General features: G+C 43.8%; 1 protein-coding gene across 2 annotated transcripts in view; it reads right to left on the bottom strand.

Moving 5' to 3' along the window:
• GRIN2B (glutamate ionotropic receptor NMDA type subunit 2B) overlaps positions 1–26,044 on the bottom strand; it is a 212,683-nt gene that overhangs the window by 173,459 nt on the left and 13,180 nt on the right. For both annotated transcript variants that reach the window (XM_027680052.1, XM_027680053.1), the window contains exon 3: positions 3,141–3,569. In XM_027680052.1, coding sequence (XP_027535853.1) covers positions 3,141–3,551 — 411 coding nt within the window. In that variant the 5' untranslated portion in view covers positions 3,552–3,569. The remainder of the gene's footprint in view (positions 1–3,140; positions 3,570–26,044) is intronic.

Below are 26,044 nucleotides of genomic sequence, written 5' to 3' on the forward strand. Positions count from 1 at the left end.
ATTATCTACAAAATGTAATCCAATGCAATATTAAAGAATGTGAGTGTGAACAAAAAGAATCAGGAAAACCAGATGTTACACTTTCAGCAACATACCTCCACCTGCTATGTTACACCTAGGGCAGGATTCATGGCATTTAACTTGAGGCATCACGAACAAGTTGAGGCACAGCCTTCTTCAGTAAACAGTGGGGAGACACAGGACTGTCCCACGAGCATTTCACTGCACCCTGAGGTGGGTGGGGTGAATTGTCCTCAGGTGGTGCCTCCTTCGCCACTGATGCCTAGACCTCTAGCTGGTGGGTAGCAAATTTTCAGATGCATGTTAACTGAGATAAGGCCAGCTTATGGTGCACATGACACAATATTTCTGGCTTTATATATAGGAGAAAATAAAATTTGGGCTTGAAATATTTTTTTTTCTTTTTTCTTCTTTTTCCCTGCTCTTTTGTGTCTCAATTTACTAGTTGCATGGTACATTACAAAGCCTTTTTTACATGACCCAAATTTCTTTGCAGACACACTTACTAAACCCTCATTGAAGGTGAAACAGAATTTCACATGCTACTCTACGAAAGGTGGTTTGACTGAGGAGTTTTTGCATTAACCTCCAGAGAAGAGGGGGTTATCTGTTACACCAAAGCATTAGTGGTTTGTAGCGTTCTTTAGGTTTGCATTGGCACTACTGATCACAAACACTCAGGGAGCATAACGAAGCTGTAAGTGCAGATCTGAACCTGTGAAATGCTGAGCAAGTTCAATCACAGCTGACTGCTGTGGGTGTTGAGGGGATGCTGAAAGAAGCAATCCATGCTTGCAGGATCAAACTTCAGCCATACAACTCATCTGCAAAGAATATGACTAAAAGTCACTAAAAGTAAAGCCTCTGTCAAGGCCCTCTGTGGAAAATGGAATTGCTTGAGGACTTAGCAGGCTGACTTCAGTATTTTTAGTAGAATTTTAGTGTATTTACTCTCTACCATATTTTCATTCAATTCATCAAATAAATATTATCCATTAAAGATTACACACTTGCGGATCAGAAGCTGTAAAGGTCAGCCTTTTCAAATTATGTTTGAGAAAGCTTGGCCTTTCCTAAAACTGCAGATCTTTGTACATAACCTGCTTCTCCTGTCTGCAAAACTAAAAAAAAAAAAAGGGGGGTGGGGAGCTTGGTAAAACAGAAATCTCCATTCATAAGGCTTCTGCCTTCAAGCTCCCTGTAGGCTGCTTGCCTGCAAGAATGATCTTTAGAAGCAAGCCAGTGGGGTACACAGGGCAGTGGCAGGAGATGCTGCCTTCCCAAGGAGAGACTAGAGACAGGTAGAAAAAAAAAATCTTTTCTAAGTTCAATAGGCCAAATTTCTCTTTGAATTACAGCAGGGTAAATTTGATCTAATCCTGCCAAAGGCAATGGGGTTATGCTGGATTTACACTGCAGGAATCTGAAATCAGAATTTTGCCTGCCATGTTCAAAGTCACAAGGACCTTTTCCCAATGCCTAGAAGGTCTTGTGTCAGTAACTCTTACACTTGTTCAAACAGGATGTAAAATGTCACCATAAGTGTGAAATGCAGCACTCAAGCAATGCTTCAGACCCTCTTTTGCACAGAGATTGATAACCATGCAATGCAGCAGGCAGGAGAGCATCAAGATGCAGCAGTGCTGTCTGATTGTCCCCCAAGGGAGAAAAGCTTTATTGTGGGTGGAATGTGGCTGCATGACTTTAGCACACATGCAACTATTCAAGGAGAGAGAGTAAAAAAGCCCTATGACTATTTTATTCAGTGACTATTTCAGTTCAAAGGCTGATATGAGAAAACAACACTGCGTATTAACTGTATGTTATTCATCAATTTAAAAGTTGATCAAAGACTGAGAAAATAATTTGTTATCATCTCCAGTAGCCTGCACTGGATTATTTATTTACAAGGTAAATAAAACAGAAAGTGCCTGGATTTCTTATCCCATTAGATCTGTTTCTGAGAAAAAGCGACAGTGGCCAGGTTAATTCCCACTCTTTATTCAATTAGACCCGATTCTGCCCAGTTAAATGTCTCAGATTTGTTTAAAACCAACATGCAAAAGAAAAAGGCTGTCAGCTTGTGTCCCTGCTTACTTCTTTGGAATGCACAAGCATAGGTCAAAAGGGTCTTCTCAATAAAAGGCTTGGCCTTAACTCTCTCTGGCTTCGAGCCTGCAGGAGAAAGGACAGCCAGCTTCTCTCATGCATTTCCATGGCCCACAGTAGCCCAGAGGCATGTTAGCTACACCATCTGGCCAAACACACACTCAGGTGTGACTTGTTGGGTCCCCTGTTCCTCACAGGAGGAAGACTTGTATCAGGTCCACCTGTACCTCATGGAGGCTCCACTAAGATAACAGTAATCAGCTGGTCAAAGATGCTACTCCCTCTACATCTTGCCCTGTTCAAAACAAGTAGGGGAAGGCTTGATTGTGTAGTAATACCTTAGAACACTGGCTAGGGCCTGGGAAAACAGTAAAATGTCAGTGATATGAAGGAATAAAGTAGTGCAGTGGAAAAAAAGAAAGACTTAGCTGGACTGGTTCAGACTGGTTAGTTGTTTTAGCCAACATCTATTTAACTTCAGGAGCTAATGAACACTTCTGAGAGAGGATGGCTTTATTAAAGATTCAATTATATTCCAATTAAGATGTAAGAGCTGTATTAAATGTCCCTGAAAATACCACACTGTCCTCCAGCTACACGCAGTAAAAACCCAGGCTAGGATCCCTGGATCTTCTAAGGTAAAACACAGGCAAAAATAAAACCTTTAAAAAGAATTACAATTGTCAGGGGTTCTTTTCCCTCCCTAAGGAAGAACAAAAGGGCCAATTCTTTTTCAGCTCTCTTCTACCTGCTCCTTTCCCTCCTCGTTTTTTCTTTGTTGCAGATAATTCCACATGATTAATAGGCTCTTCTCAGTGGTGCTACACACAGTTAGCTCTTTTAATCTCTCTTTGTAGCTCTTTTAATCTCTCTTTGAATCTGAAACTGTCTAATCCCTCAACCCTTCGGCCCCATGAGAAAACACCTGAGGATCACAGAATAAGATATTTCTTTCTGTTTTAAGTTTTGATCCACAGGTCTGCAATAGGAGGAAGCTCATTTAAATTTACCTTATCTGCCATGATCATAGAGGAGCCTCCATGGATGCCCAGGATGGGAGTGAGGGTCTGGGCAGAGATGAAGTCCAGGATCTGGGCAATGGCTTCCTGGTCTGTGTCATCAGCAAATACCACCCCTTGAATCTTCCGATCTGACATGAGGTCACAGATGCGGGTGATGATGCTCTTAGGATCTGTCTCATTCATGGCCACCAGCTCCACCCGAGGCACCACTGAGAGGTGGTGGAAGTCATCTTTCTCGTGGGCATCTTTGATGGCCACTTCGTCTGAGGTGCCCACCAGGATGACTGCAATGCCAATGCTCGGGTGGCTTTTCTGGGCATGGGCCCCGCTCCCTGTTGTTGCAAGGACTGCCAGCACCAGCCAAAACCTCGGAGAGTAGCACTCCACCCTGGGCCTCATCTTCGGTTCTTCGACTCCCTGAGTGAGGAAATAAAAAAAGGGAAAGGGAGAAAGTAAAAGAAAGTGATTAATTGACAAGTCAATCATGTAGTCAGCCTTCAAGGCAGATCCATTGATCTTCCTCAGCCACTAGCTCTCCTCCCAACAATCCTTCTCGTCTAATGCCTAGCCCTTTGGCTACATTCAGGGCTCTGTTAAAGTTAGGGGGAGGGGGAGTAGTGTCAGACCAGTCCAGCCTCTACTTCAGACTTTGAAAACACTTAAGAAAACAGCTGTCAGCAGAAGATGGGATCATGTCATCTCTTAGATCCCATGTCACTCTGAGACCCAAGTCAAAAGTGATAGAGAATTGTCCTTTGACAGCTGATCGGCTGACTTTGTGAAATTAATTGCTTATGTCAAGCCCATGTCTGAGTGCTCACCCTCAACACAAAGGAATTACTGGTGCTTGCAGTCAGTTTGGACTTGTGCGGGAGGTACAGACACGGAGACTGAGGAGAACAAGCAGATAAGAGCCCCCTTTTACTCTCTCATCACAGTCCCTCCAGAATAAAGTGAGGACAAATGGACAAGGTCATTGGATGTATATGTATGCGTGTACGTGTGTATCCATTGCATACAACCTTCCTACCACCACCAGGACACACACAGCTCCAGTCTGTAGTACAGTCAGCTATATGCTTTCCACCAATACAGGGTTCTTTAAAAAAAAAAAAAAAAAGCCAGGAATACAAAATTTCCCAGTGGTTGGGGCCAAAACTGGATCAATGCAGCGTAGAGAAGACATTCCCTCCAAGCCCGTATAACAGCTATTTTTGCACAGAAGCAGAAATACCTACAGAGCTTATGATGGTTCACCCTCAGCTACTACAGCCAGGTATGTTACATCGATCTTTTCCCTGAACACATCCACTTTATTTTGTAACAGTAGAAACGGAAAAATCCAATGAGGTCATCTCTCCAGCCCCTGCCTGAGCAGGACAGTTCCCAGAGGGATTGTTCCTAGTTCTTTCTTTATTTACTTTATTTTAACAAATTTATTTATTTATTTTAACAATAGTTTGCATTTCCACAGCACTTTTCATCCTCAAGGCACTTTACGAACATTAACAAACTAATTTTTACTGCACCTATGCAGTGTAAAGATCAGAACTCCAGCCCTGGTCTGTAGACAACAGAGCAGTGTCCCCACATTCGCCCACCACCCCTGTGGGAGGTAGCACTGCTTGGTATGCCCACCCCAGGCCATGCTCATGTCCCAAGGAGATTTCAGGCATTTCAAACTAAAGAAGACTTTTCCCCTGGGCAAAATGTCCTGCTCAGCCACTTATGCCCACAATTCTGTTCTTCAGCAGCCAGGCACACTTCAAATAAATACACTAGCCCTGCACTTTTTTGCACTGCACCTCTGTTCTTGGGTGTCCAAGAACAGGATCCTTCCATACTGTTCGCTGCTACACATGCCTCTATCACATGAACAGAAAGCCACAGCAGCAGGGACAATGCTGGTAAAACTTTGTGTAAGCGGGAAGCCCACAAAAGAGCCCTACCTGACACCACAAATCCCTAGGGAAAAGGCACAAGGGGCCCCATCTTGCCCTGCCCTGGAGAACACATAGGCTCAGCACCTGCTCCCTCATTGTCATGCTAAGCTGAGAGAATGTATCCTGCATTGATATTACCAGATAAATAAGCAGATAATAAAACAGATAATAAATATGCACCAGAGGAACCAAATCCACTTAAGGCTGAAAGGGACCACGGCTGTGAAGCATCGATCGATTCTAAACTCTCTGACGGATTCACTTTCTGAGAGATGCTCACGAGGAGAACCAAGAGACTTTGGGAGTTTGGCAAAATGAACAGTTAACTTCATTCCAGCATGACTGTTATCCTCCAATTACGAGTCACTAAATTAGATTCCTTCACAGTGAAATGCAGTCCCCATTCCTGCAATGCTTTATTAACTTTAATGCACTCTGTACACTCTCTGTCTCTCAGTCTCTTGCTCACTCACTTTAATGCTATATTTGTTCTCTTAAAATATGTCTCCTACATTGACTCATACAATATATTACACTTGATTAGGCAATGGCTAGTTGTGATGCCCAGGGAGAAAAGTGTAGGTTTTTCCCAGTCCCTCTCCCACCAGGAATATTTAACAGGGCCTTCCAACCCAGGGGTCAGATAGCATTCATGCAGAAGCTATACAGGCAATCATGGCAGCTGTCAGCCTTCACACCCAAGCATAGGCTTCTCCCAGTGGGAAAAATGGCAGCCAAAAAGTCCATTTCCTTCTCTTCACCTGCGTCGAAGCCAATAAATCTCTAACATCTATCTCCAAGCAGGATAAGAGAGTCCAGATCCTGAAGAGCACATAGGTGCCGATCTGTTGGGTGTCTAGCTCGTGCAATGTGCCCCCCCTCAGGCAGATTTTTCCACTCAACACATGATGGAGTTATCTGTACAGTGTCAGTTCCTAAGCTTTGGCCAGATATGCAGGGAGCAGCAAGGGCTAGGAAGAAGAGGAGGGTGCCTGTGTCTCTATAGCCAACCCGGCACCTCCAATTTGGATCGTCATCTTTGACCCCCCACCTGGATCAGGCATAGCAATGCTTAGGTAGCCTGTGTTGTACCAACCAAGACATCTATCTCACCCTCTCTCACTCATACACAACACTACTGTCATGCTCATAATGTCTTTCAGGTGCTCCAGGGGCTGTCTGTGTGCCACAGACCAGTGTCTCTCTGAGGGAATAGCCGGTACCAGATCCAGGTTGGGCTCCCTTGTATAATGGGACACAGGGATGTGATAAGGCAGGATAACGTCAATAAATTACACACAACCCAGGGCTGAGTGTGGTTTCCACCATCCAGCTCCCATAAGGCAGCAGCAGGGTCACAGCATGGAGTTGAGCTGCTCCGAGACTGCAACAGGGGTGCTCATGGAGTTACAATCCCTTCCCTCCTTGGGGCTGACTTCTGTTCCCGCACGGTAGCCACTCTGCACGTCTGCTCACACACAGGTGGTGGCTCTTAGAGAAAGGGACAAACATCCCAGCACAAACCTCATCTCACTTTCCTCCCCTGGTCTGGCTCACTACAAGCCCTTTTTCAATGTGTGCTAATAGAGGCAAGGCAGGGGTAAACGACCACAGACTTATTATTAGATTAAGGGGACCCCAGAAATATTCTGAAAATGTGTTTCTACATACACAGCAGCAAGTTTTGTCCATTAATTTCTATGGTGTTCAAATGCAAACATACAAGGCACCCAACCAAGGAAGCACTGGAGGCAGCACATGGACCTCCTCCTGAGTGGATTCTTGTTCCCAGTGAAGAAGAGGAATGAAGAAATTCACACATGAAGAAATTCATAAGCACCTGACAAGGCTGCAGCTGTAAAACAGGACATTTACCCTTTGTGTTTCAAGCAACTTTAATAATTTTACAGTATAATTTCACCAGTCAAGAATGATTATTAAAACATGCAGGGATATTTTATTACAAAGTATTTTACATGAGCAGGATTTTCCCTTGGTGGTGGTGTAGGGCAACACAGTGAAATCTTTTCTGTGATTTTGGCACTCCAAAACAATTTAGCAAATCCCAGACTCCAGACTGCTAAGTAAAATCCCTTACACAGTACTCCACACTATTATGTTGTCTCTTACTCCCTGGAAAATAATATATGGGAGGGCCATTAGATGAAGTGGTTTTACAGACATATCTATATTTAGGTATAAACATGCCAGTAAAACCATTATACCTCTATAATCTCATTGAACTTACCAGTAAAACATACGCACCATTGTAGAGGAATGCAGCATCTACTTACTGCAGAGCAATGTTACACAATCACTTTCAAAACGGGAAGGGAAAGCTAACTTCTTCAATTGAAAATGCAAGAAAAATGTAGGTAGTCAGTAATTATTCAGATTGGAATTTAGCCAGGGCCAAAGGTTAGATTGCTTAAAAATATCATGAGAACCTTATTTGACACTGCACTTTTATGTGGATCAGACCTAAGATAAGTATTAATAGAAAATTATTAGGCTGCACAGGCAAAATACAGCTCAGCATTAAGAGATATTTCTGGATGATATTTCAAAATACAAAAAGTGCACAGACCAGTCACTTTGCATTCAACCAGGCTAACTGTAAACAGACTACTACTCAAGCAGTGCACAACACAGCCAGCCAATCTTCATGTCAGGTAAAGAAACTGAGGCAGAATATGGGCTGGTCACAAGATTTTGGGGGCAGTTCTGTTGTGTGCTGATGCTGGTACCTCCTGCTGCAATTGTGCCACCCAGGTTAATATTAATTAATGGCCCATCTTCGCGAACGAAGATTTGGGGAAAGGTCTTTTACCTTTCCAGCCTGCGCAATGGATTTTTTAGGTGAGACACAGCCTGCGCTGAACTGAGCCCACCCTTTAATCCTAAGGTTCATCTGCCGGGGCCAAGCAAGCTTGGACAATGGCAGTGAGGTCCTCAGGACGTAGGTTTGTTTAGAGTGACCTTCTCATAGATGGATGGCCACACAGGGCTAACGACCTCCATCAGGCCAGGAGACCGGGATTTGAACCCGTGGTCGCAGCAGTGAAAGTCCTGCATGCTAACCACTAGGCCACCAGGGGTCTCTTGCCACCCAGGTAGCCTTGTACAATAGCCCCTAGGGAGCTGTCTCCAAGCTCAAGACAGCAAGAGGAAAGGAAGTCTTAGAAGACTGCAGTCCCAGACAAAAAGCTGTCTTGAAGGCAGATTTCCTAATTAAGAGGAAGATAACACTTGGGACAGGAGGCTGAACAATGGCACTAGCCACCAGCAAAGGGAACTTTGCAGGGACATTGGCTCCATACGGAGAAAGAAAAGCATCACCTACCTCCAGCCTCCCCTTCCAATACTTCCCTGGAGGGCCACTGGGAAGTTCCTCTCCCAGTGTCTTCTGGGTCCCATTACTACCTAGAGACAGATGTCCTGCCAGCCCCAGTGTTAGACATCAGCGTTACCGTACCCTTTGGTATTTGTTCATATTTGACAGCATCTTAATTCACACTGCCTTCATTTCTCTGACAGTTTAAGAAGTATCAGACAATGAATCCAAAAGCAATCCTTATGTTTCAGGGCCTTGTTGGGGGTAGGAAGAAATCCACCTCACCTGTGAAATACTCTACAAAGCTGGAACGTGTTTTGTTCCCCATCAGGGAACAGCGACTGCACTAGAAGCAGCTGTAGGGAAGTTAACATTGCCTAGATGTGCTACTGGGTTGTCCGTCAAAGAAACACAAGTATGTCCAGACCAAAGAAGAACACCATTTCTGTGTTTACCAGTGGCAGGATTCTGTGTTTGCCAATGACAGAAAACTGGTGACTATTTGATCTTTTTGTCTACTACCTACCTTATGGCAAACTGCAGGAGCTAAGACCCATGCAAAAAAAGACCAGGCAGGACAGACTGAAACCTCAGAAACTGTTACTCCTAAGTGCTAGAGTTTAAAGCTATAAATCACATCACAATTTACACTTAAGTTTCTCTAACTCCCTCATTTTTGGGGACCCAATTTCAGCTTAGGAGAGCCTCCCATTCTCATGGCTTCTGCCGTCTCTGCAATCTAGACTTGCTGCATATTGTATATCTCTGAAGAAGCATTCCTCCTCTTCTAACACTGCTTTAACCATTATCCTACCACACCTTCAGCCTAGGTTATTTGTACCTTGGCAACTCTTGTGCTGCTGCTGTTTCCCCTATTACTTCTTACTACGTTGGTGACATAAGTGTCCATAAATCTTCTTCTGGCTCACAGCCCTGTTGTTCCAGGAATTTTGTCAACAGACACAAAGAAGAGGAGGATGGATCTGGGGCACGATAGATGTGTCTTATAAGCGTCTGCATACTTCAGGTGCTGATAAACAGAACGAATGATGCTGCAGGAAAATCTCCATACGTTCAGAACACAAAAGACGGCAGAGACTAGAGACAATAGCAAGTGCCATACACAGTGGTGAATGCAACAGTCCAGCACCAAAATGGTTCGTTACAGTGACCCTGAGTAAACAGACTCCCAAGGGCATTTCAGTAGTTTTAGATTAAAACTAGTGTGATTTAGTTTATTTTAACTAGCTTTAAACATCACTTATATTATCATTCTAATATAAAAATGTTCCTATGACAGTGGTAGAAACATTTCTCTGAGGCCTTTTGGGCAGGTCTTCTTTCTTCTCTTCACAATCCCTCCCTCTCCAACATGTACCTTTGTCCATGCCTGTAAAGTCCTACAGATTCATTTCTATCTAACTTACAAAACGTTTCCAATTTTCCCTTACTTCGCCCAAGTCAGCCTTGTTCTTTTGGGGAATGCATCACACACCCCCAATTAAAGCCTTCAAAGCCCTTGGAGCTCTCTCATTAACTCACTGTTAGCTTTCTTTCCATAGACACTGGGTGGAAAGTAGCACATATGTTTACTTCTATTCTCTATTTATTTTCTTCAAAGCTGTTCTTTCTTTCTTAAGCCAGGTACAGACTCCTCCCTGACTTGGGCAGTGTCAGATACATCAGAGGCTAGTTTGCTTCTGTCTGTCCAACAGGTGTATCCAGGAATAAGGTGAAAAAGTGCTTCCCCTTTTCTACCCCACGCAAAGGAGAAGAGCAATTTTCTCCCTGCACTTAAGGCAGTACAAAACCCGCTTTGATCATCAATTACACCCATATCATTCCCAACAGATGAAGAACTATGTCTCATTATTGTAAGCTTGCCCAAGGGTAAGTTCCCAGTGTCCTTCCCACTTCCTCCCACCCACATATTTTACATATCACGGGTGATAGCTGACACAGCTACAGCCTGCGAGCTTCTGTTGAGCCCAACACCAAATGATTCATAGAAATCAAAAATTAAAATCCTCTGTTTAATAGTCTTGCCCTTCCTCAGTCACTTCAGGATTACTGTCTACCGCACCTGCTTAGCATACTACCTGCTCTGAAATGACACAAACAGTAGGATTACCACTGCTAGGAGACAACTCTAAGGCTCACGTTTAGAAATATTTCCCTAAACAGCCTAAATTTTCCCTTTGCTCAGCTATCCTGCAACTTTAATAGTATCTTCTTCACTCAGCCTAAACAATTTCTCCCTCTCGACTCACCGTTTCCACCGTGAAAATGCTTGTAGGTGGTTATCTGATCACCCCTTGAGACTTTACTGCAGCAAAAGTTCAGCTGTGTTTATCGCTCCTCATAAGTTGAGTCCCCTTGGATTCTCATCAGAATGAGCAATGAAGGTAACGGCTGGGCGACAGAGAGAAGGAGTCTGACCTGCTTACCCAGGCTGGCACACACGTGCAGAGCTGCGGGAGTCAGTGTCACACACACAAAAGCCATTAAGCGAGACAGCAGGTCAGTCTGGCATTGCCCAGTGCCAACTTCTAAATGCCAGAGCATAGAGGCTTGGCACGGCCACTGCTCTCTGCAAGCCTGGCTTGCAGAGCCAGGCTGGAGCCACCATTCCCCTGCCAGGATCTCATCCTCCCCCTAGCATCCTGCTTAGAGAAGTTTAGAGGGATGAGACAGGTCCTCCCTGCCAGAGACTGTAATATCCTCACCACCTGGAGGGTTGGATTGCCACAGCTGTCACTCTGCTTGTTCCGTTTGAAACAAGGGGTTCAAAGCTTTCAAGGCGTGCACCATTTCCCACTTCCCACTGTAATCTGCCCCATCTTAGAACTGGATCCAGGCTCAGAGCAAGACCATCCAAATCAAGGGACATATTGCTGCATGCGAGGCCCCTCCGCAGGGATTTCAGCATGGCTGAAAGCAGCTTTGCCTCCAGAAGTGCAAGACTCAGTTTAAACAGGCAGCAGAACGCTGCACAGAGCAACATCGGGTTTGCCTGTTAAATAGAACAGAAACACTTTGGAAATCCGTGAGACAATTCCTTCCTTCCCTTCTTAATTCTCCTCTTCCAGTTTTCATTTCCAAGCAGGAATCAACAGCACATTAATAACATGAGAATATTAAAGACTGCAATTTCCAAAAGCTAGGGATTTAAATACTTCCAATCCATTAATATCTGTGAAAAACACATGTTTAACTTCACTTGGATGGTTTAGAGAAGCATATCCTTGGCATTTCTTATCATTTGATGTATTAACGTGAGGTTTTCTGTTCAACCTTAATCAACTGTGCATTTTGTGCATTGACAGATTGATACATTGGATTTCATAATTTAAAAATCATGGAGAACTTTTACTTCCATGGGTGGAAGGACTTTCCTATTCCCCAAATTCTCTCATGCACCTCACTCAGTACCTGTTTGTTCCCTGTGTTCTTTCCTTAAAGGGAAAACACAGAGCAGGCAGGCGAGTCTGCTCTGTCTCCTGAAGGCAGATACTAAATTCCACACCAGAATCCCAAGATCCCCATTTGAGTAACCAAGATCCCCATCGGTTACGCAAAGTCTCACATTAAGAGACAGTCCTTAATTGTTTGGATGCTGGATGTAAACACTGTAGAAGCCAAATCACAAAGGTTTCTTAAGACATACCGTAAGTCAGAAATAAAATATGGTATGTCTTTTTTTAAGGCTGAAATTCAGTGATTTCTTCTTCTACAAGAATCCCAAAAAGGGCATCTGAATCGGAAGAAGACAGCCTCAAACTACACATGCACTTTGGACACAGTCATCCAGTTTACTGCCAATCTCCTCAGATATAATATATGACATGGGATACAGCTTTAAAACATAAAACCGCCCATCCCTTAAGGAAGATCTTCATGGGTGCACATTTCAGTCTTGGAACCCATGCAACAAGGACAAGCTAGGACCGCCTAGCTCATCACAGCATTGCTACAGCAACTTTTAAACAGTCCTAAAGCAGAGTGCCAGAGTTCACCAGGCCTGATCATACTCTCATAAAGGTGTTACAGACAGCAGAAATGTCAGAGAAGGTGTCATCTTGCCTGAAACACCAAGATGTGATGAGAACAAAAGAGTCGCTGAGTGGAGGCAGCAGGGTGAAGAGAGAGATGCATCCTGTGAGCTGGTCCAGGACCGAGCTGCAGTGCTACAGACACTGATGGGCCATGTTTCACAAACTGCCAGCATCCCTCAGGAGCCTCATGGCCTCTTGATTTCCAGTGGTATGTAGCATTTTGGAAAATGAGGTTTAACCACCAAGGGACCCTGTGACAACACCAGCCTTGCTCATTAAATGAGACAGGGAACTAATCTGGAAGTGAAAGGGATGAAGACATGGTTTTAGCATGAGGAAAGAGGCAGCCACAGCCACTGAAGCCAAGAGGGGTCAAAAGTAGGTTCTGTTCAGGCCACTAAAAATGATGGATGACTTCCCAGAAAATTTTTATTTGAGTCTCCTTCCTTGTAACTTCCAGTCCCTTCATCCCTCCATTTTCCTCACTCTGATCCTTGGTAAAGGACTTTTATGTTCCTGTTATCGTTACTTACTGAAAACAAAACTAAATCTACCCAGGAGAATTAACAAGGGAAACCAAATGTGTAACACCTATAAGAGTGCCAATTCAAGATGTTTGGATCTCTACACTTCCAACACAGAAGCATTCCAAAAAAACATTTACCCCTTTAGAAAAACTTGATCCTTACAAAAAATACTAAAGCCAGGCTAAAGGTAAAACTGAAAACTGTAAGTCAGACTTTTTTTTTTTGTGGTCTCATTTTTCTTCTCCTTTCCCTCTTTCTTCTTCCCACCAAACACTCTTCCCTTTCCCTAACTTTCTCTCCCTGAGTTCAATGACCAGTAACAAACCAGTCATCAAGCAGCTTGATACAATATGCTTTCACAGTACATTAGTGCTGTGCACCAGACCATGCTGTGCCTACAATTGTATGACAGGTCAGGGCCAATTCGTCTTACTAAGACCTTCAATCAACAGTGTCCAGAAAGCTCTCCCAATTGGAGGGACTCAGCCCAGCAAACACCGACCTCTCCCTCTGCTCAGCACTCGATCATATTTACAGAGCTGCAATGACAGAAAGATACACAGGCAAAGCCATGTCTGGACTATAGCTGCTGATGCTTCAGGAACAGGGACGGGAAGGTCCAATCCACTTCAAGCAAACAGATTGTTTGGCTCAGCTGAATGCCAATTCCATGCATTTTCTTCTCTGTTGTCTGTTTTCTCCCGCCTCTCAAATTCATTGATGCTGGCCAGTTCAGCCACTATTCCGTAGCTCATGTAGCTGTTCATTCCTCCTTGTGCCAGCCAATGCATACAAGAAAGTACCAGCCTATATCACCTCCCAGCTCAGCTCTATCACTGGCTTCCTCAGGGTGCAGCTCAGCCCCCTTGGGCCACATGTCATTTATGCAAAAGTCACTATAGCTTACATTTGCAGCAGGAAAAAAAGCATTAGTAGCAAGAGTAAGAGAGAACACGACCAGAATCAGATAATTGTCACAATAGTGACTACGAGTAAATAAAAATCAATACTATGGACAAAGTGTAGCCATGAGTTACTTATGCTTTAAGATCAGTTTATACTTTTAAAACAGCGTAAGAGGGCTTAGTATAAAAGAAAATCCAGAATTTCAATATTCCCCATCAACTTCCTTCAAGCTAGAATATATGTCCTACTCTACTACATTTCTCAGCTTTCTCCATCCATCATTTACCTCTAATCTATTTTTTGTCCTTCACGGCTCCATTCCTCACTTTAAGTACTGTCATATTTTTGGTCCATCCTTGGTACATCTTAGCTCACTTGTATTCACACTGTTCAGTATCTGGTTTTAAATCTTGAAAGCATGGAGGGAATGAACCACAACCAGTGAAGTCTTGTTCTAATCCCTCATACTACCATCTAAAATCAATAAGCATTTTCTGAAAGTGTAAACACTGTTGTTTTCCTTCTCATTTTTTGCCTTATTCTCTTCATCAGAAAGGCAGAGATGCATCTTCTCTGTTTCACAGAGTTAGAATGTTTAATTATTTATGGTATTTAAAGTACTTTTCACTCTCAAGCAATAGAAGCTACAGGAGCTAAGATTATTATTATTGCTTTCCATTGCACTTACCCGAAGGCAGCAATGTCTTCTTGTGAGATCATGCACGACATTACTCACAGGATCCCAAGAGAGTGTATTAAAACCTGTATGTCCAAGATCTTCAGGACAATAAATCCTAGTTTAGCTAGGAATAGAGAGAAAGGAAATCCTGCAATACCACAAATAGTTGGCAGTTTCCAAGCTAATTCCTGATATTTAATATCAACTTTGCCACATTGACTCAAATTGCAAAATATTACTGATCCATTGTTTGTGATGAAACATGTCACCAACTGCATGTTTGTTAAGCTTACTCTCACAAAAACATCTAAACTCATGACAGATTTTCACCTAGTCCAAAGCAGCTTCTTTGCTTGCAAGGAAGAGCAAGAGCAAGGTAGAGTTTTGGAGAGGGAGGTATTGCAGCCAGTCAGCCAGCCAGCCACCCAGCCTTCAGCATCTGGGGTGGAGCTACAGCTCTTCTAAGCACCAGGACCCATCCACCTGGCAATTTCAAGCCAGATTTTGAAATCTTCTGTTTCATCAAGAGATCTGCCCTGGCAGTCTGCCACAGATCCAGAAGGTCTGGTTCCAGCAGATCTTGGGCAGTGGAAATGTAAAGCCCAACCCCATTTCAATTCACTTGCAGAAACTCAAAATAGGAGATGATCTAGCCATGGGTCTCTGAAATGGAGGCCCTCAGATCCTGGATTTAAATAGATTTGGGTACGTGGCTAGACCAGAGTCACCAGGCTTTATAACATGGTCAAAGAGTCCTGGGAGCTCTAGTTCACTCCTAAACAAAAATCCTGGAGCCTGGAGACCCCAACAGTCCTGGTTGGGGCTACAGTGTCAGAGGTGCCAGAAATCTGGGAATCATAGAGAAGTCCTCAGATGTAATTCTGAGGGCCCATGGCCTCAGGCCAGGTCCACAGCTGCAAACCTTAGAAGCCCTGGGAGCCAAGGGAGGAAACAAACTGACAATTTCACCACAGTTAATTAGTTCTCTCTTATTGGTACCTCTAAACTTGCAGTATCTCAGTATTTGCAGGGAGAGGGAGGGAATTTTTCCATTAGGTTCAGATCAAAAAGAAGTTTCTGCCTCTGAAGGTGGCCCCCTGCTTGGGAAAACTGCTTGCAGCCTGTAACCTTGTGATCCTGTTGGATACTATGATCCACTGTACCTGCTGAGCACCTGAGCAAGACCTGGGTTCTGGTAGCCACAGGGTATTTGTTGTCATTGACAAGTTTACAGAGAGCAACTGCTCTGCTTTGGGGGATTTTTTATTGACCAGGGACAGCTGATGAAGGCTGGAGTAGTCCTGGAGTCAAGAGAAAAGATGTCCACCCTAAGTCAAATTCTTCCAGTTCCCATCATTTCCTGCTGTAGAACATTGTTGCAAGAGTAGTGCATTCCCACTGTAGAATTAAATATAAGGTAAAATGAGGGTGTGTGGTTTTTACATGTACATACACTATGTATGTATTTATATATAAATATGTCTTCATTATTATTATTTTTATGTATATTTAAAGGGTATATATGCACTCTGTCTCATCCGGAACCAGCAGAGAGGGCTGCATTTCTTTGAAGGAGGAAAGTAGGTGAGAGAAGCAGCTCTTTACCCCTTTCCTGCCAGACCTGCAATGGCACCAGTTCCTAAACACACTAAAGACATGTATTCCTAAAAACGGGAAAATTCAAAAACAGTCCTGGGAAGGAAAAAGAAAAGGTAGAGACAACATTCAAGTTGCAGGTGTTCTCCCTCTCAAGAGTTGTTTCTGGAGTGGAAGAAGAGGCACCACTCAGCCTGTAGGCAAGAGTTTGGTGGATACAGCATCAAGGCTGTCTTCACCCTGCCCATGCTGAATTGCTGCAGTAGCACTGAAGTGCCAGTCCTGTCTTCTGAAGGGCTTTCGTACAGCCCTGAGGTTATAGTGCCAAATAACCACCACATTAAAGCAGTCAGTTAAAAACAGGTTGCAGTCTTGAGCTAAGTCTCACACTTGTTTGTATATGACAGTACCAATATTGACATCCTGAACAGCCAAAGATTATATGCTGCAAATATTACCCATCCTTAAAATAATGTAGATAAAGCAAACCCTGTTGCCCATATGAACTGCCTCTCCAAATGCCTTGAGCACACCACTCATCCCCCTGGAACTTCCTGGGACTGTGCTCACTTTGGTGTTTTCTTGTTTCTTCTACTCATCACAGCTTTGATTCTCTGCCAGGCCAGGTCCAGGCCACGGGGCTGATCCCTGATCCCCATGGGATCACCAGTTTCAAATTTAAAAAAAAATAAATAAAAATTAGCACTTAGACACTATGCTTGCTTCCTGCAAAGCCTCTGACACAGCCCCTGCTTTGGTGTCCTATTCAGGACAACAACTGTGACAGGACCTTGTTTCCAAGCATTTCTGCATGCAGCCGTGTCAATTGTTATATATATATGAAGATGCCAAAGTACATTAAAATTTTCAAATGCCTTTGCACTACCCATTTCCACTACCTCTGTGACAGAGGGGTGTAAAGCCCCTCTGACCTGATGTGGCAGCATTTTAACCCACTTTGCACAGGTGTTAGCACCTTTATGAGCCACTGGATGCCACTGGAGGGTGTTCATGATATATAAACAGAGCATACATCCAGGGAGAAGCCTCTTGCCACACTCCTAGTGATATTTGTCTCAGAGGAGAAAGGGAAAATCTGGAATCAACAAGACACGTATGCATTATCACCTGACTACATTGCCTGGTGTTGCTCTGGGATCCTCTTCCTCTTGTTTGTACTTTATCTTCAGAGCCTGCAAAGCTTCAGGGACCCTCCACCTCCCTGACCATATTCCTAGCACAGTCCTGTCACCACTTCATCCAGAGGCCAGGGATACTTCAGCAAGACAAACCGCAATACCTATTTATCATTCCTCTTTTCCTAATTAAAGAGATGAGAGGACCTAACAGACCACGACTGAGCTCCCAGCCCTGGAGATGAGGTGAGCTGGTGGGCAAGCTGTGCAGCCCCTTCAGTTGCCCAGGCTGCCTGGCATGCAGCTGAGGGATCGTCCTCTCTGGATCCATCTACCTTACACCTTCCCCCCACTGTTAAAATTTTTATTTATTTATAAAAAGCATATATTAAAAAAAAAAAACACAGAAAAAACAACAAACCACCCCACACAAACAAAAGACCACCACCTCAAACCCAATATATCAGATACCCAGACATTAAGGAAAGAAAAAGCACTCATGCAGTGCATATACTCCCCAAGGGAGGTGCTCAGGTTTGAGTTACTGCCAAGATGATATCTGTAGGGAAATAAGCCACCAGATGCAGAGAATGGATTACAAGGGGCCAGAGCAATGGGCAGGGAAAGGGAAAAAAAAAAATCAAGAAATTAAGCAGTCTGGTTTGCCAATCACTAGCTGTTCTGTTTTACAGGTGTTTTCTATGCCTTATCTCTGCGGAAGCAGTTTCCCAAATGTCCCAGTACCTACCTCAAACCATCTGGCCTGCCACACCCCAGCTCAGCAGATTCTCAGTGCCCATTGCAACAGAGCAAATGAAGAGCCATCTTCTCTCGCTACTATGACCTCACGGGTCCACTCTCCTCTTCCCTCTACCTAAGGGTCCCCACTCCTTTCATAAGGGAAAATAATCTCCTACACATCCCAGCTTTCAAAGCAAGGCATCTTCCCAAATGTCCCTTTATTAGCTTCAGTCCTGTCTCCCTCACACCTTCAAGTCCACTGGTGTGAAGAGGGGATATGTCCCTTGCCAACAGAACCGAGAAATGAAGAGGCTGATGTTTCGCCAGATGGCTTCAGACTTGTCACAGCAGCTTGAAAAACCTGGCCCTGGCGCTAATCATCATCTCCTGGACTGGTAATGCAGGACAGCTGGAGCAGTTGGGGCTGAGTACCAGATGTAAGATGACAGAAATGCGGAGCAGCAATCACACAGGGCATACACAGAGGCAATAAGAACCACAGGATTCCTCTGGGACTGCAATGACATGTTTAGGAAGGCAACACAGAGCAAGAGCAGAGAAAAAGATGCACATACCAAAGAGTGAAGGGAACAAGGCAATGAAGAGTCAAACCATCTGACCACAGCTTATAGTGAACAGCATCAAAATATGGTAAGCAATCAGTGAAAGAAAGATAAGCTCTAGAGAAGGCTTTGCAGCAAAAAATATGCAGGTCACCATCCTGTCTACATAGCTCACTAGCCTAGGATACTTTACGCTCCCCAGCCCTGTATCAGCCCAGAACAACCACTAGTGACAGTTCTAATCCTTGTTTCACAGTCCTTCTAAAGGACCATCTCCTTAGACATCCTGCCTGAAAACTCAGATGACTACCAGACAACTGTACAAGTGAAACCTGCTGCTGTCCAGCACCTGAAGGAAGTGAAGGAAGGTCCTTGTCCCTTCTATACCGTTTGCTGTTTCCAGGAAACAACTCTGCTGTTACAGAAAACACCATCCCATGCTGAAACCTCACCTAGAGATATCTCCTTCCTTTTTTCAGCCTTCATTAGATTTTTGGGTTTGATGGGTCTCAGCCCAGCACCGGGGTGTCAGCCAGATGTCAACACAGCTGACACAGAAGTCTGCTGCAAGCTGACAATTGGTGGGACAAGGGGACCCTATGGGGACAGACATGAACATGTTTCCAGTTGGATGACTAAGCCCATGCACTCTTTTCCTACAAAAGTTTCAGCCAGAAAGGGACTAAAAGGAAAAAGGCTGCCCCACAGTCACAGTCCCAGAGCAATTAGTACATGTGATAAGAGCAAAGCAGATAGTTCTTGCAGATAGATGAGCTGCATCATGGAGAGAGGGATGACAGAAATACTTTCCCTTTTCTTGTCCTCAGGGTGCTTTCCACTCCCCAAAAAGACCATCAGCCTGCACCCTCCTCTAGTTGTACACACTTTTCCAAGAAGGTGAGCATGCTCAGTTAGATCCAGTCAGTGCCTCCACTCCTCCATCACAGGCAGATGATTAATCCATTCCAGGTGCAATGTACACAACCACATACCCATGAACAGTGATCAGAGAGAGAGGGGAAAAGCTAAGGGAAAGGAATCAGCAGGGCAAAGAAAGTGAGGACAAGAAGAAAAGTGAAAATTGAGAGGAACAGTGAAAAGAAGAGATAATAATGGGGGGAGAGAGAGGAGAGGGAGTTACTTTGCAAGCGGTAGCTAAAAATCTCCCAACGTTTACAGCAAATGATGCATGAAATACACTGTCAGAAATGTGATGCCCAGAACCTATTGCTGCTAAATATTTAATCTGATTGGCAGGGAGCTGTTAAAACCTCAGTGTCTGGATCTCAGGCTTCTACAGAGCAACAGGTAAAGTAAATACATCAACATGTAGTGATTTACCTTGGGTGCCATCAGTCTTTCCAACCTGCAGTACTGTGCAGGAAAAACAGGTTGTCAATGGATATTAACAACAGCAGAAACAGGCTACGGGAAAGATGCTGCTTATGTACTTTGGCTCCCAATGCAAGCTAGAGAAAAGTGGAAGGTGGATATGCCAAGCATCTTTTTCAGAAATTAGAACACGATGCTGCTGCAAACATCTCACACAATGAAGTTCGTGCCTCTCAAGCACTATAAAGTCATGCAAACCATGGTACATCAAGGCTGCAGCTCAGATGTACCTGCATGTAATCCCCAAAGTCAACCTGCAAGCAGACCAAAGGCTGCCTCCAGCAATCATCTTCTACTGTCTGTCGAGCATGTAGCAGGTCAGAACGTCCTACAAACATGTCTCCTAATGCCAGCACACAAGAGCGCATCAGGGCAGGTGGGGTGCAGGCAGGTACGCAGCCCTTTGGGGTAGGAAACCTGATTAGCTGGTACTGCAGCATCATGAGGGGACAAGGCAGCCAGCTGCTAACAGGAGCTTGCACATGCATACGCTTGTACACCCAGTGCAGACTCCCACTTTGCTGACTCTACCCATACAACCTTCAGAGCAGCTGCTGTCCATGTCAGTACTGGTGTCCCTGAGCCATCACTTGAGCTGAGTCTATGTTTCCAAACCATGGTTTCTTGGAGCTTTGCAAAGGAGAAGGATTGTGTTTGGACAAAGCTTTTGCAGCTCCAAAGTACAACTCCATTCTGACTCAAGCAAACCTGGCCACTCAGAGGTACTCTGGGGAAAGAAACAGACCTTTTGTATTGTTCAAACCAACTCATTTCTAGAATGAAGGCATTCAGAGGGTTGCTTCTTTCTTTAGGTATAATGTAACATTTTAATTTTTCAAAAGCTAACTGAAAGGTAGAAATATTCTGCTCTGCTATAGAGATTTCCAGACCAAGTTTCTCACCATCATCCAATACTCCAGCAACAAGAGTACAGTTCTTCCTAAGAATTCTACAGGTACAGGGCATGTGGTTGACTCAGTGCACTGGCACTGACAAGTTATAAAATGCATGAGCCCGGCAGCTGTCTTCTAAAAAAAAGTAAATAGTTAAACATAAATGCATAAGAAGTGGAAAGCCATTACAGAAATCTAAGGAAAATCAATATGCTCCATACTTTCTTCAGAGAGGACATGGATTTTTACTGTATCCCAAACCCCATATCACATAAAACATCTGTGAATCTAACAACGGCAGCAGAGCCTTGGAAGTCTGGGATGAGATCTTCACAGGTAAGACAGCACTGAGCACTGAGATCTCTAGGCACAGATCTTGCAGATCTCATGATAGATTCACCAGCATAAATCTCTCATCATATTCCCCTTTCTGTATTTCTGGCTGCTTTTCTGTCCCTGTCACAGCTGTTCAAGAAGCTGACTTCATCAGAATATGCTTTGTAAAGTGCTTTTCTGCTCTGTATGGTGTGCTTTATTTATTTCAGTAAGTGCCAAACCACTGAAGAATGCCAGGGGTAGAGCTCTGAAAGTCAAGACCAAGTAAAGAGTAAGTATGGCATCATCAGCTGAAAAGTCTCAGGGCACCTCATAAGCACAAAAGAAAGTGTGGTTTTTGAATACAGCTGTATGTTGGGGGTGTGTCCATCATCCCAGCTTGCAGAGGCACAAGTGTGCTGAGTGACTTCCTCATGGACTCTGACGAATCCTGCTACTGTTAAAGACTTGTCCAACCTTAGCTTGCCATGCTCGTGAGAAGGTACTGCAGGCAGCTGGTAAGGCAGACAGAGACCTGTGCCTACATTTCATCCACTCCAGCCAACAGCCTGACAGGCTATCCTCAACCAGCAATGAAGGTGGGCTTGCCAGACCACTGAACTGCTGCAGGAACAAACTGTTGGGGCAGGGAAGGGAAACAACCACAGCTCTTGATTAACTGAATAAAAGCCAATACACAGAAAAGTCAGATAGGGGACCCTACCCTTCTCTCTCTACCACAAGTTGAGTCTTCCCTGTAGCCCCAGACAGCACAGCCTCACTTGCATGCAGCGCTTCAGCCTTTGCCTTAAATGGTGCTCTTAAAAGTTTGCAGCAAGAACCTGTTTCCCTGATGCTGGGTTCCTGTCATTCTCTGAAATTCCTCTTAAAATTGTCCAGGAACTAGCTATGACACCAAGACACAGTCACTGCCCTATAGGGAACTACATTGAAGCATTTATTTTAAAAACAGCCTTCCAAACAAGTATCACAAAAGAATACATTTAGGATGCTCTTCACATCACAGTTGACAGAGCCATTCACCCAGAGAGACTGGAGCCACCAGCTGAGATACTGCACCAGCTAATGGCTCTGTTTCTTATCCTCACCTCTTCCTTTCACTTGGAAATGTGCTCAGTCTTAAAAGCAGATCAGGAAGTTAACATTTCCAGATATGAAATATCATCCCAGCATCTGAAAATGGACTTTAAATGAAAAATGTACAGAATTTTTTTAAATACAACTGGATGAGAAATAATGCAATAAGACTTCTTGCTTCATGATATTTTCCCATGCCTGTCAAAATGAGAAGATATAGTACTGTACAGACTTTTTAACTAATTAAGTTATTTTATTCCTCAAAAAATATTCACACCAAAAGGGAAAAAAACCCCAGCTAATCCACACTTTGCTGGAACTAGATCTTCATTGCACTTTTTTGTAAGAAGGGTGCATTTCATCCGTAGTTCCTCCATTGCAAAAGACAGTATTCAAACAGATCCATAATGAAAGAAAATATAATTAAACAGAAACATTAACAAACATGTTAATACACATAATACAAATTAAGAACCTGCAAAGAAAAGCACCACAGCTTTGTCTTGTTTAGAAGCTCAAGAAGCTTTTAAAAACTGTGAAATCCTATGAAAACTTACTGAAACAAGATCAGTTTCCTGATGCCTGTGTCATCCCTTGATAAGCAAGTATCTAATGCCATCCCTGGGTATCTACACTCACGACAATTCTCCCATCCCCTCCTGGCCTCCTCATCACCCAACATTTAAGCCTCTTCATACAGATCCTGCTTTTCCCAGTTCCAGCTAAGAGCCCACTTTCTTCCAGATTTGCCCTTAGTGACTAAAGGGAATAATTGACCCCTGTTCTCTCTTTATAACAGTACTTTACAGATTTGCAGTTCAGTTTTCACCTACAGTTATCTTTCCTCCAGAGTGAACATGCCTGGCTCTCTCAGCATTTCTTATAGGAGTTAGTGTCTACTGTCATCTACCCCATCCCCTTGCTTACTCCTGCTCCAGCCTGCAAACTATCTTTTTAAAAACACTACACCCTGACATGGATGCAACACTACACATTCACAGACAAAAGGACAGGGGAGAAATGATCTACAAGTCCTGCAAATCAGAGGGGTAGGACTACTGTGGGAACACCACATCCTCTCCTGGAGAATTCTGGACATTCCTCGTAGCAAAGCTCCCAGAGTCTACCATCACTTCCCTGGAAACAGTACTTTAGCCTCTGCCACATTTCACAGCAGGACCTGTGCTGTCTATTCAGTGCTTTCTTTTGTTAGGTTTGCTGCTATCGTTTGGCTACAGCTACTTCTCCTCTGTTTCTGGTTAGGTTCCTACACAACTCCCCTAACAGTGCAGACCAGGCATCTAACCAACAGCCACTCCAACGGCACTAAACAATCCCTGGTTCTATTTCTCTCTCTTCTGTGTTTACATTCTTAAGCACACATTTTAAGGCAGTCATCACATCTTTCTTTTAATTGCCATTTGGCCAAGCTAAATGTAATTAGTTACTTTAATCTTCCCTCTTAGATCAATCCCTCCAGCATCTTAATCATTTTTGTTGCTCCACTGAATTTGTTCTAATTTGCAGCCATCTTTGGGGCACTAAGTTCTCCAGAAATTAGCCTAGGTACACTCAGAGCAGGCACATGAAGAAAACATGACTAGAAACACACAGAAGACATTTCCTTGCTTCGAGACACAACAGATTTGTTTATGCAATCCAGAAATCACATCAGACTCTTTGCTGCCGCATTGTATTGTGAGCCGATATCTCATTTGCTAACCGGTGTAACCTCAGTGTCATTTCTGGCATTACTGCTTTCCAGGGGTATACCTCTCATCTCTGCTTTCTTTCCGAGCATAGTCTGATTTTAACTCCTACTATTCAATTTACTATCCACTCTGCTAATCCCCAAATCCTATTCTGAGGTATGACTGCTTAGCTAGCTATGTATCTCAAATCTCTTTGATTTCCAATGGAAATACTCTCACAAAGGAAAGGCAGATGGTTTGTCATCACAGTACAGTCAAGGCACATCCCCAAATTCACAAGACAATATGGATTCTTCACACAACTGTCCCCATCATCAGTCTCTCACCAAAAACGGTCAAATGGTTTTCAAAGGCTGCAGTTTGGCTTTGGTGGAGACCAATGTTGTGCCACTGTAAACGACAGTTTTCCTGCTCTCAGAAAAAGCAGTGGGCCCTGGAGACCCACACCAGGCTCTATGACAAAAACTGGGAGCATTGAACAGGTGTTGATTAAGCACCAACCAAATGTACCACTGCTGGGATACATTTCTGTACAGTGCCTTTCCCTGTGCACACTCTCGAAGTGGGCATGACACCTTCCTAATAGTCTGAACATCAACCTCCTCTGAACGGTGGTGTCAAAAGTTCCCTTCCTCCTTCATCCCAAAGAGGGGGGAGTTGGGAGGGTACCTCAAAGCCTTTCTGTGAGACATCACATTTGTGCAAAGCACACCAGATGCTGCCTGAGCATCATGTTGTCGCAGAAACAGGATCCAGGTGCAAAGATTTTTTAGGATGCAAAAGGAAAAAACCCTTTCCTCTCCTCCAAACCTTGTCCCTCTGAAATCTCCTTCAAAACTCTTTCCCTGCCCATGGGTCCTCCTTCAGGAGACTAGTCTATAAGATCTCGGGGTGCTTCTAGCCTGAAAAGAAAGACCAGACCTATGCATGTATCTAGAGGAGAGGAACTCCATCCATACCACCTGACTGTATCCCCTGGCATAGACCAAGGATGACCCCTTTACGCCAGATGCTGATCAGCATATGCTAGACCAGCTCAACCAGGATGAGAAGGTCAGCTTGGCTTCAGACAACTGGGAGCTGACTATGGACAAGAAAAACCTTAGTGTGGCTCTAACCATCCTGGTCTAGCGTGCAATGAGATGACTGTCAATTACACCTGCTCCAAGCCCTTCAGTTTTGCACTGAGGAACTTCATCCATTCAGTGCAAGTGCTGCTCAAGGTTCTAGGGCTTTTCCCCAGTATGTTCTTCTGTTTACCAGTACGAATGTTTCATATTTCATTTCCAGTTATATTAAGAGGTACAGCTTAACTTCCTGCTTCCAAGTGAAATTTGCCTTCTCTTTACATTGCTATGCTGATCTTTCATTGAGCATATGATCTCCAGATGCTTTTATCCAAGTTCTTTATTTCTTTAGCTGGTGAAATAAACGTGGCATTTCAGTAAAGCCAAAGTTCAAGCGGAGTCTTTTGCATATGAACCCTTTAAATTCCCACTCTTCACTAAGATTTCTCCTATCCAGGAGGAGCATTGGACCAAACACTGTCTTTCTGCCACTAAATATTTAGACACCTATAAGGAAAGCAGGAGTTTAAAAGTGAATTTAAGTCTTGAACGCTTTCTTTTTTTTCTCCCTCTGGATCTCTGACAGTAAAATCAAGTTCTATGATTTTCCATCAAGCTTTGCCCTGCAACTTTCAAACCATCATTTTATATTACTCTTTCAAAGTAGTTCAGATTATGAGGAAACACAATTAAGTTGCTTTAAAAGTCTCAAATTTTGTTCAAATGGAAATTTCAGCTATGCCAAATACAATCATTTTAAGCAGTTCTTACCAGAGAGTATTGATTTTTCTCCCCCAGGCACAGTCCACAAAGATTTGGGGGAGGAAACTTGACACAACTTAATCTGATCCTAAAGCTGAATGCCAACCAGATTCTATACTTATTGCTGTTTTATACTGCGGGAAAAGCAATACATTTCGTGATCAAGAAAATAC

This window comes from Neopelma chrysocephalum, unplaced genomic scaffold (assembly GCF_003984885.1).
Source record: "Neopelma chrysocephalum unplaced genomic scaffold, ASM398488v2 Primary Assembly neopelma1_59, whole genome shotgun sequence".
NCBI classification, from domain to species: domain Eukaryota; kingdom Metazoa; phylum Chordata; class Aves; order Passeriformes; family Pipridae; genus Neopelma; species Neopelma chrysocephalum.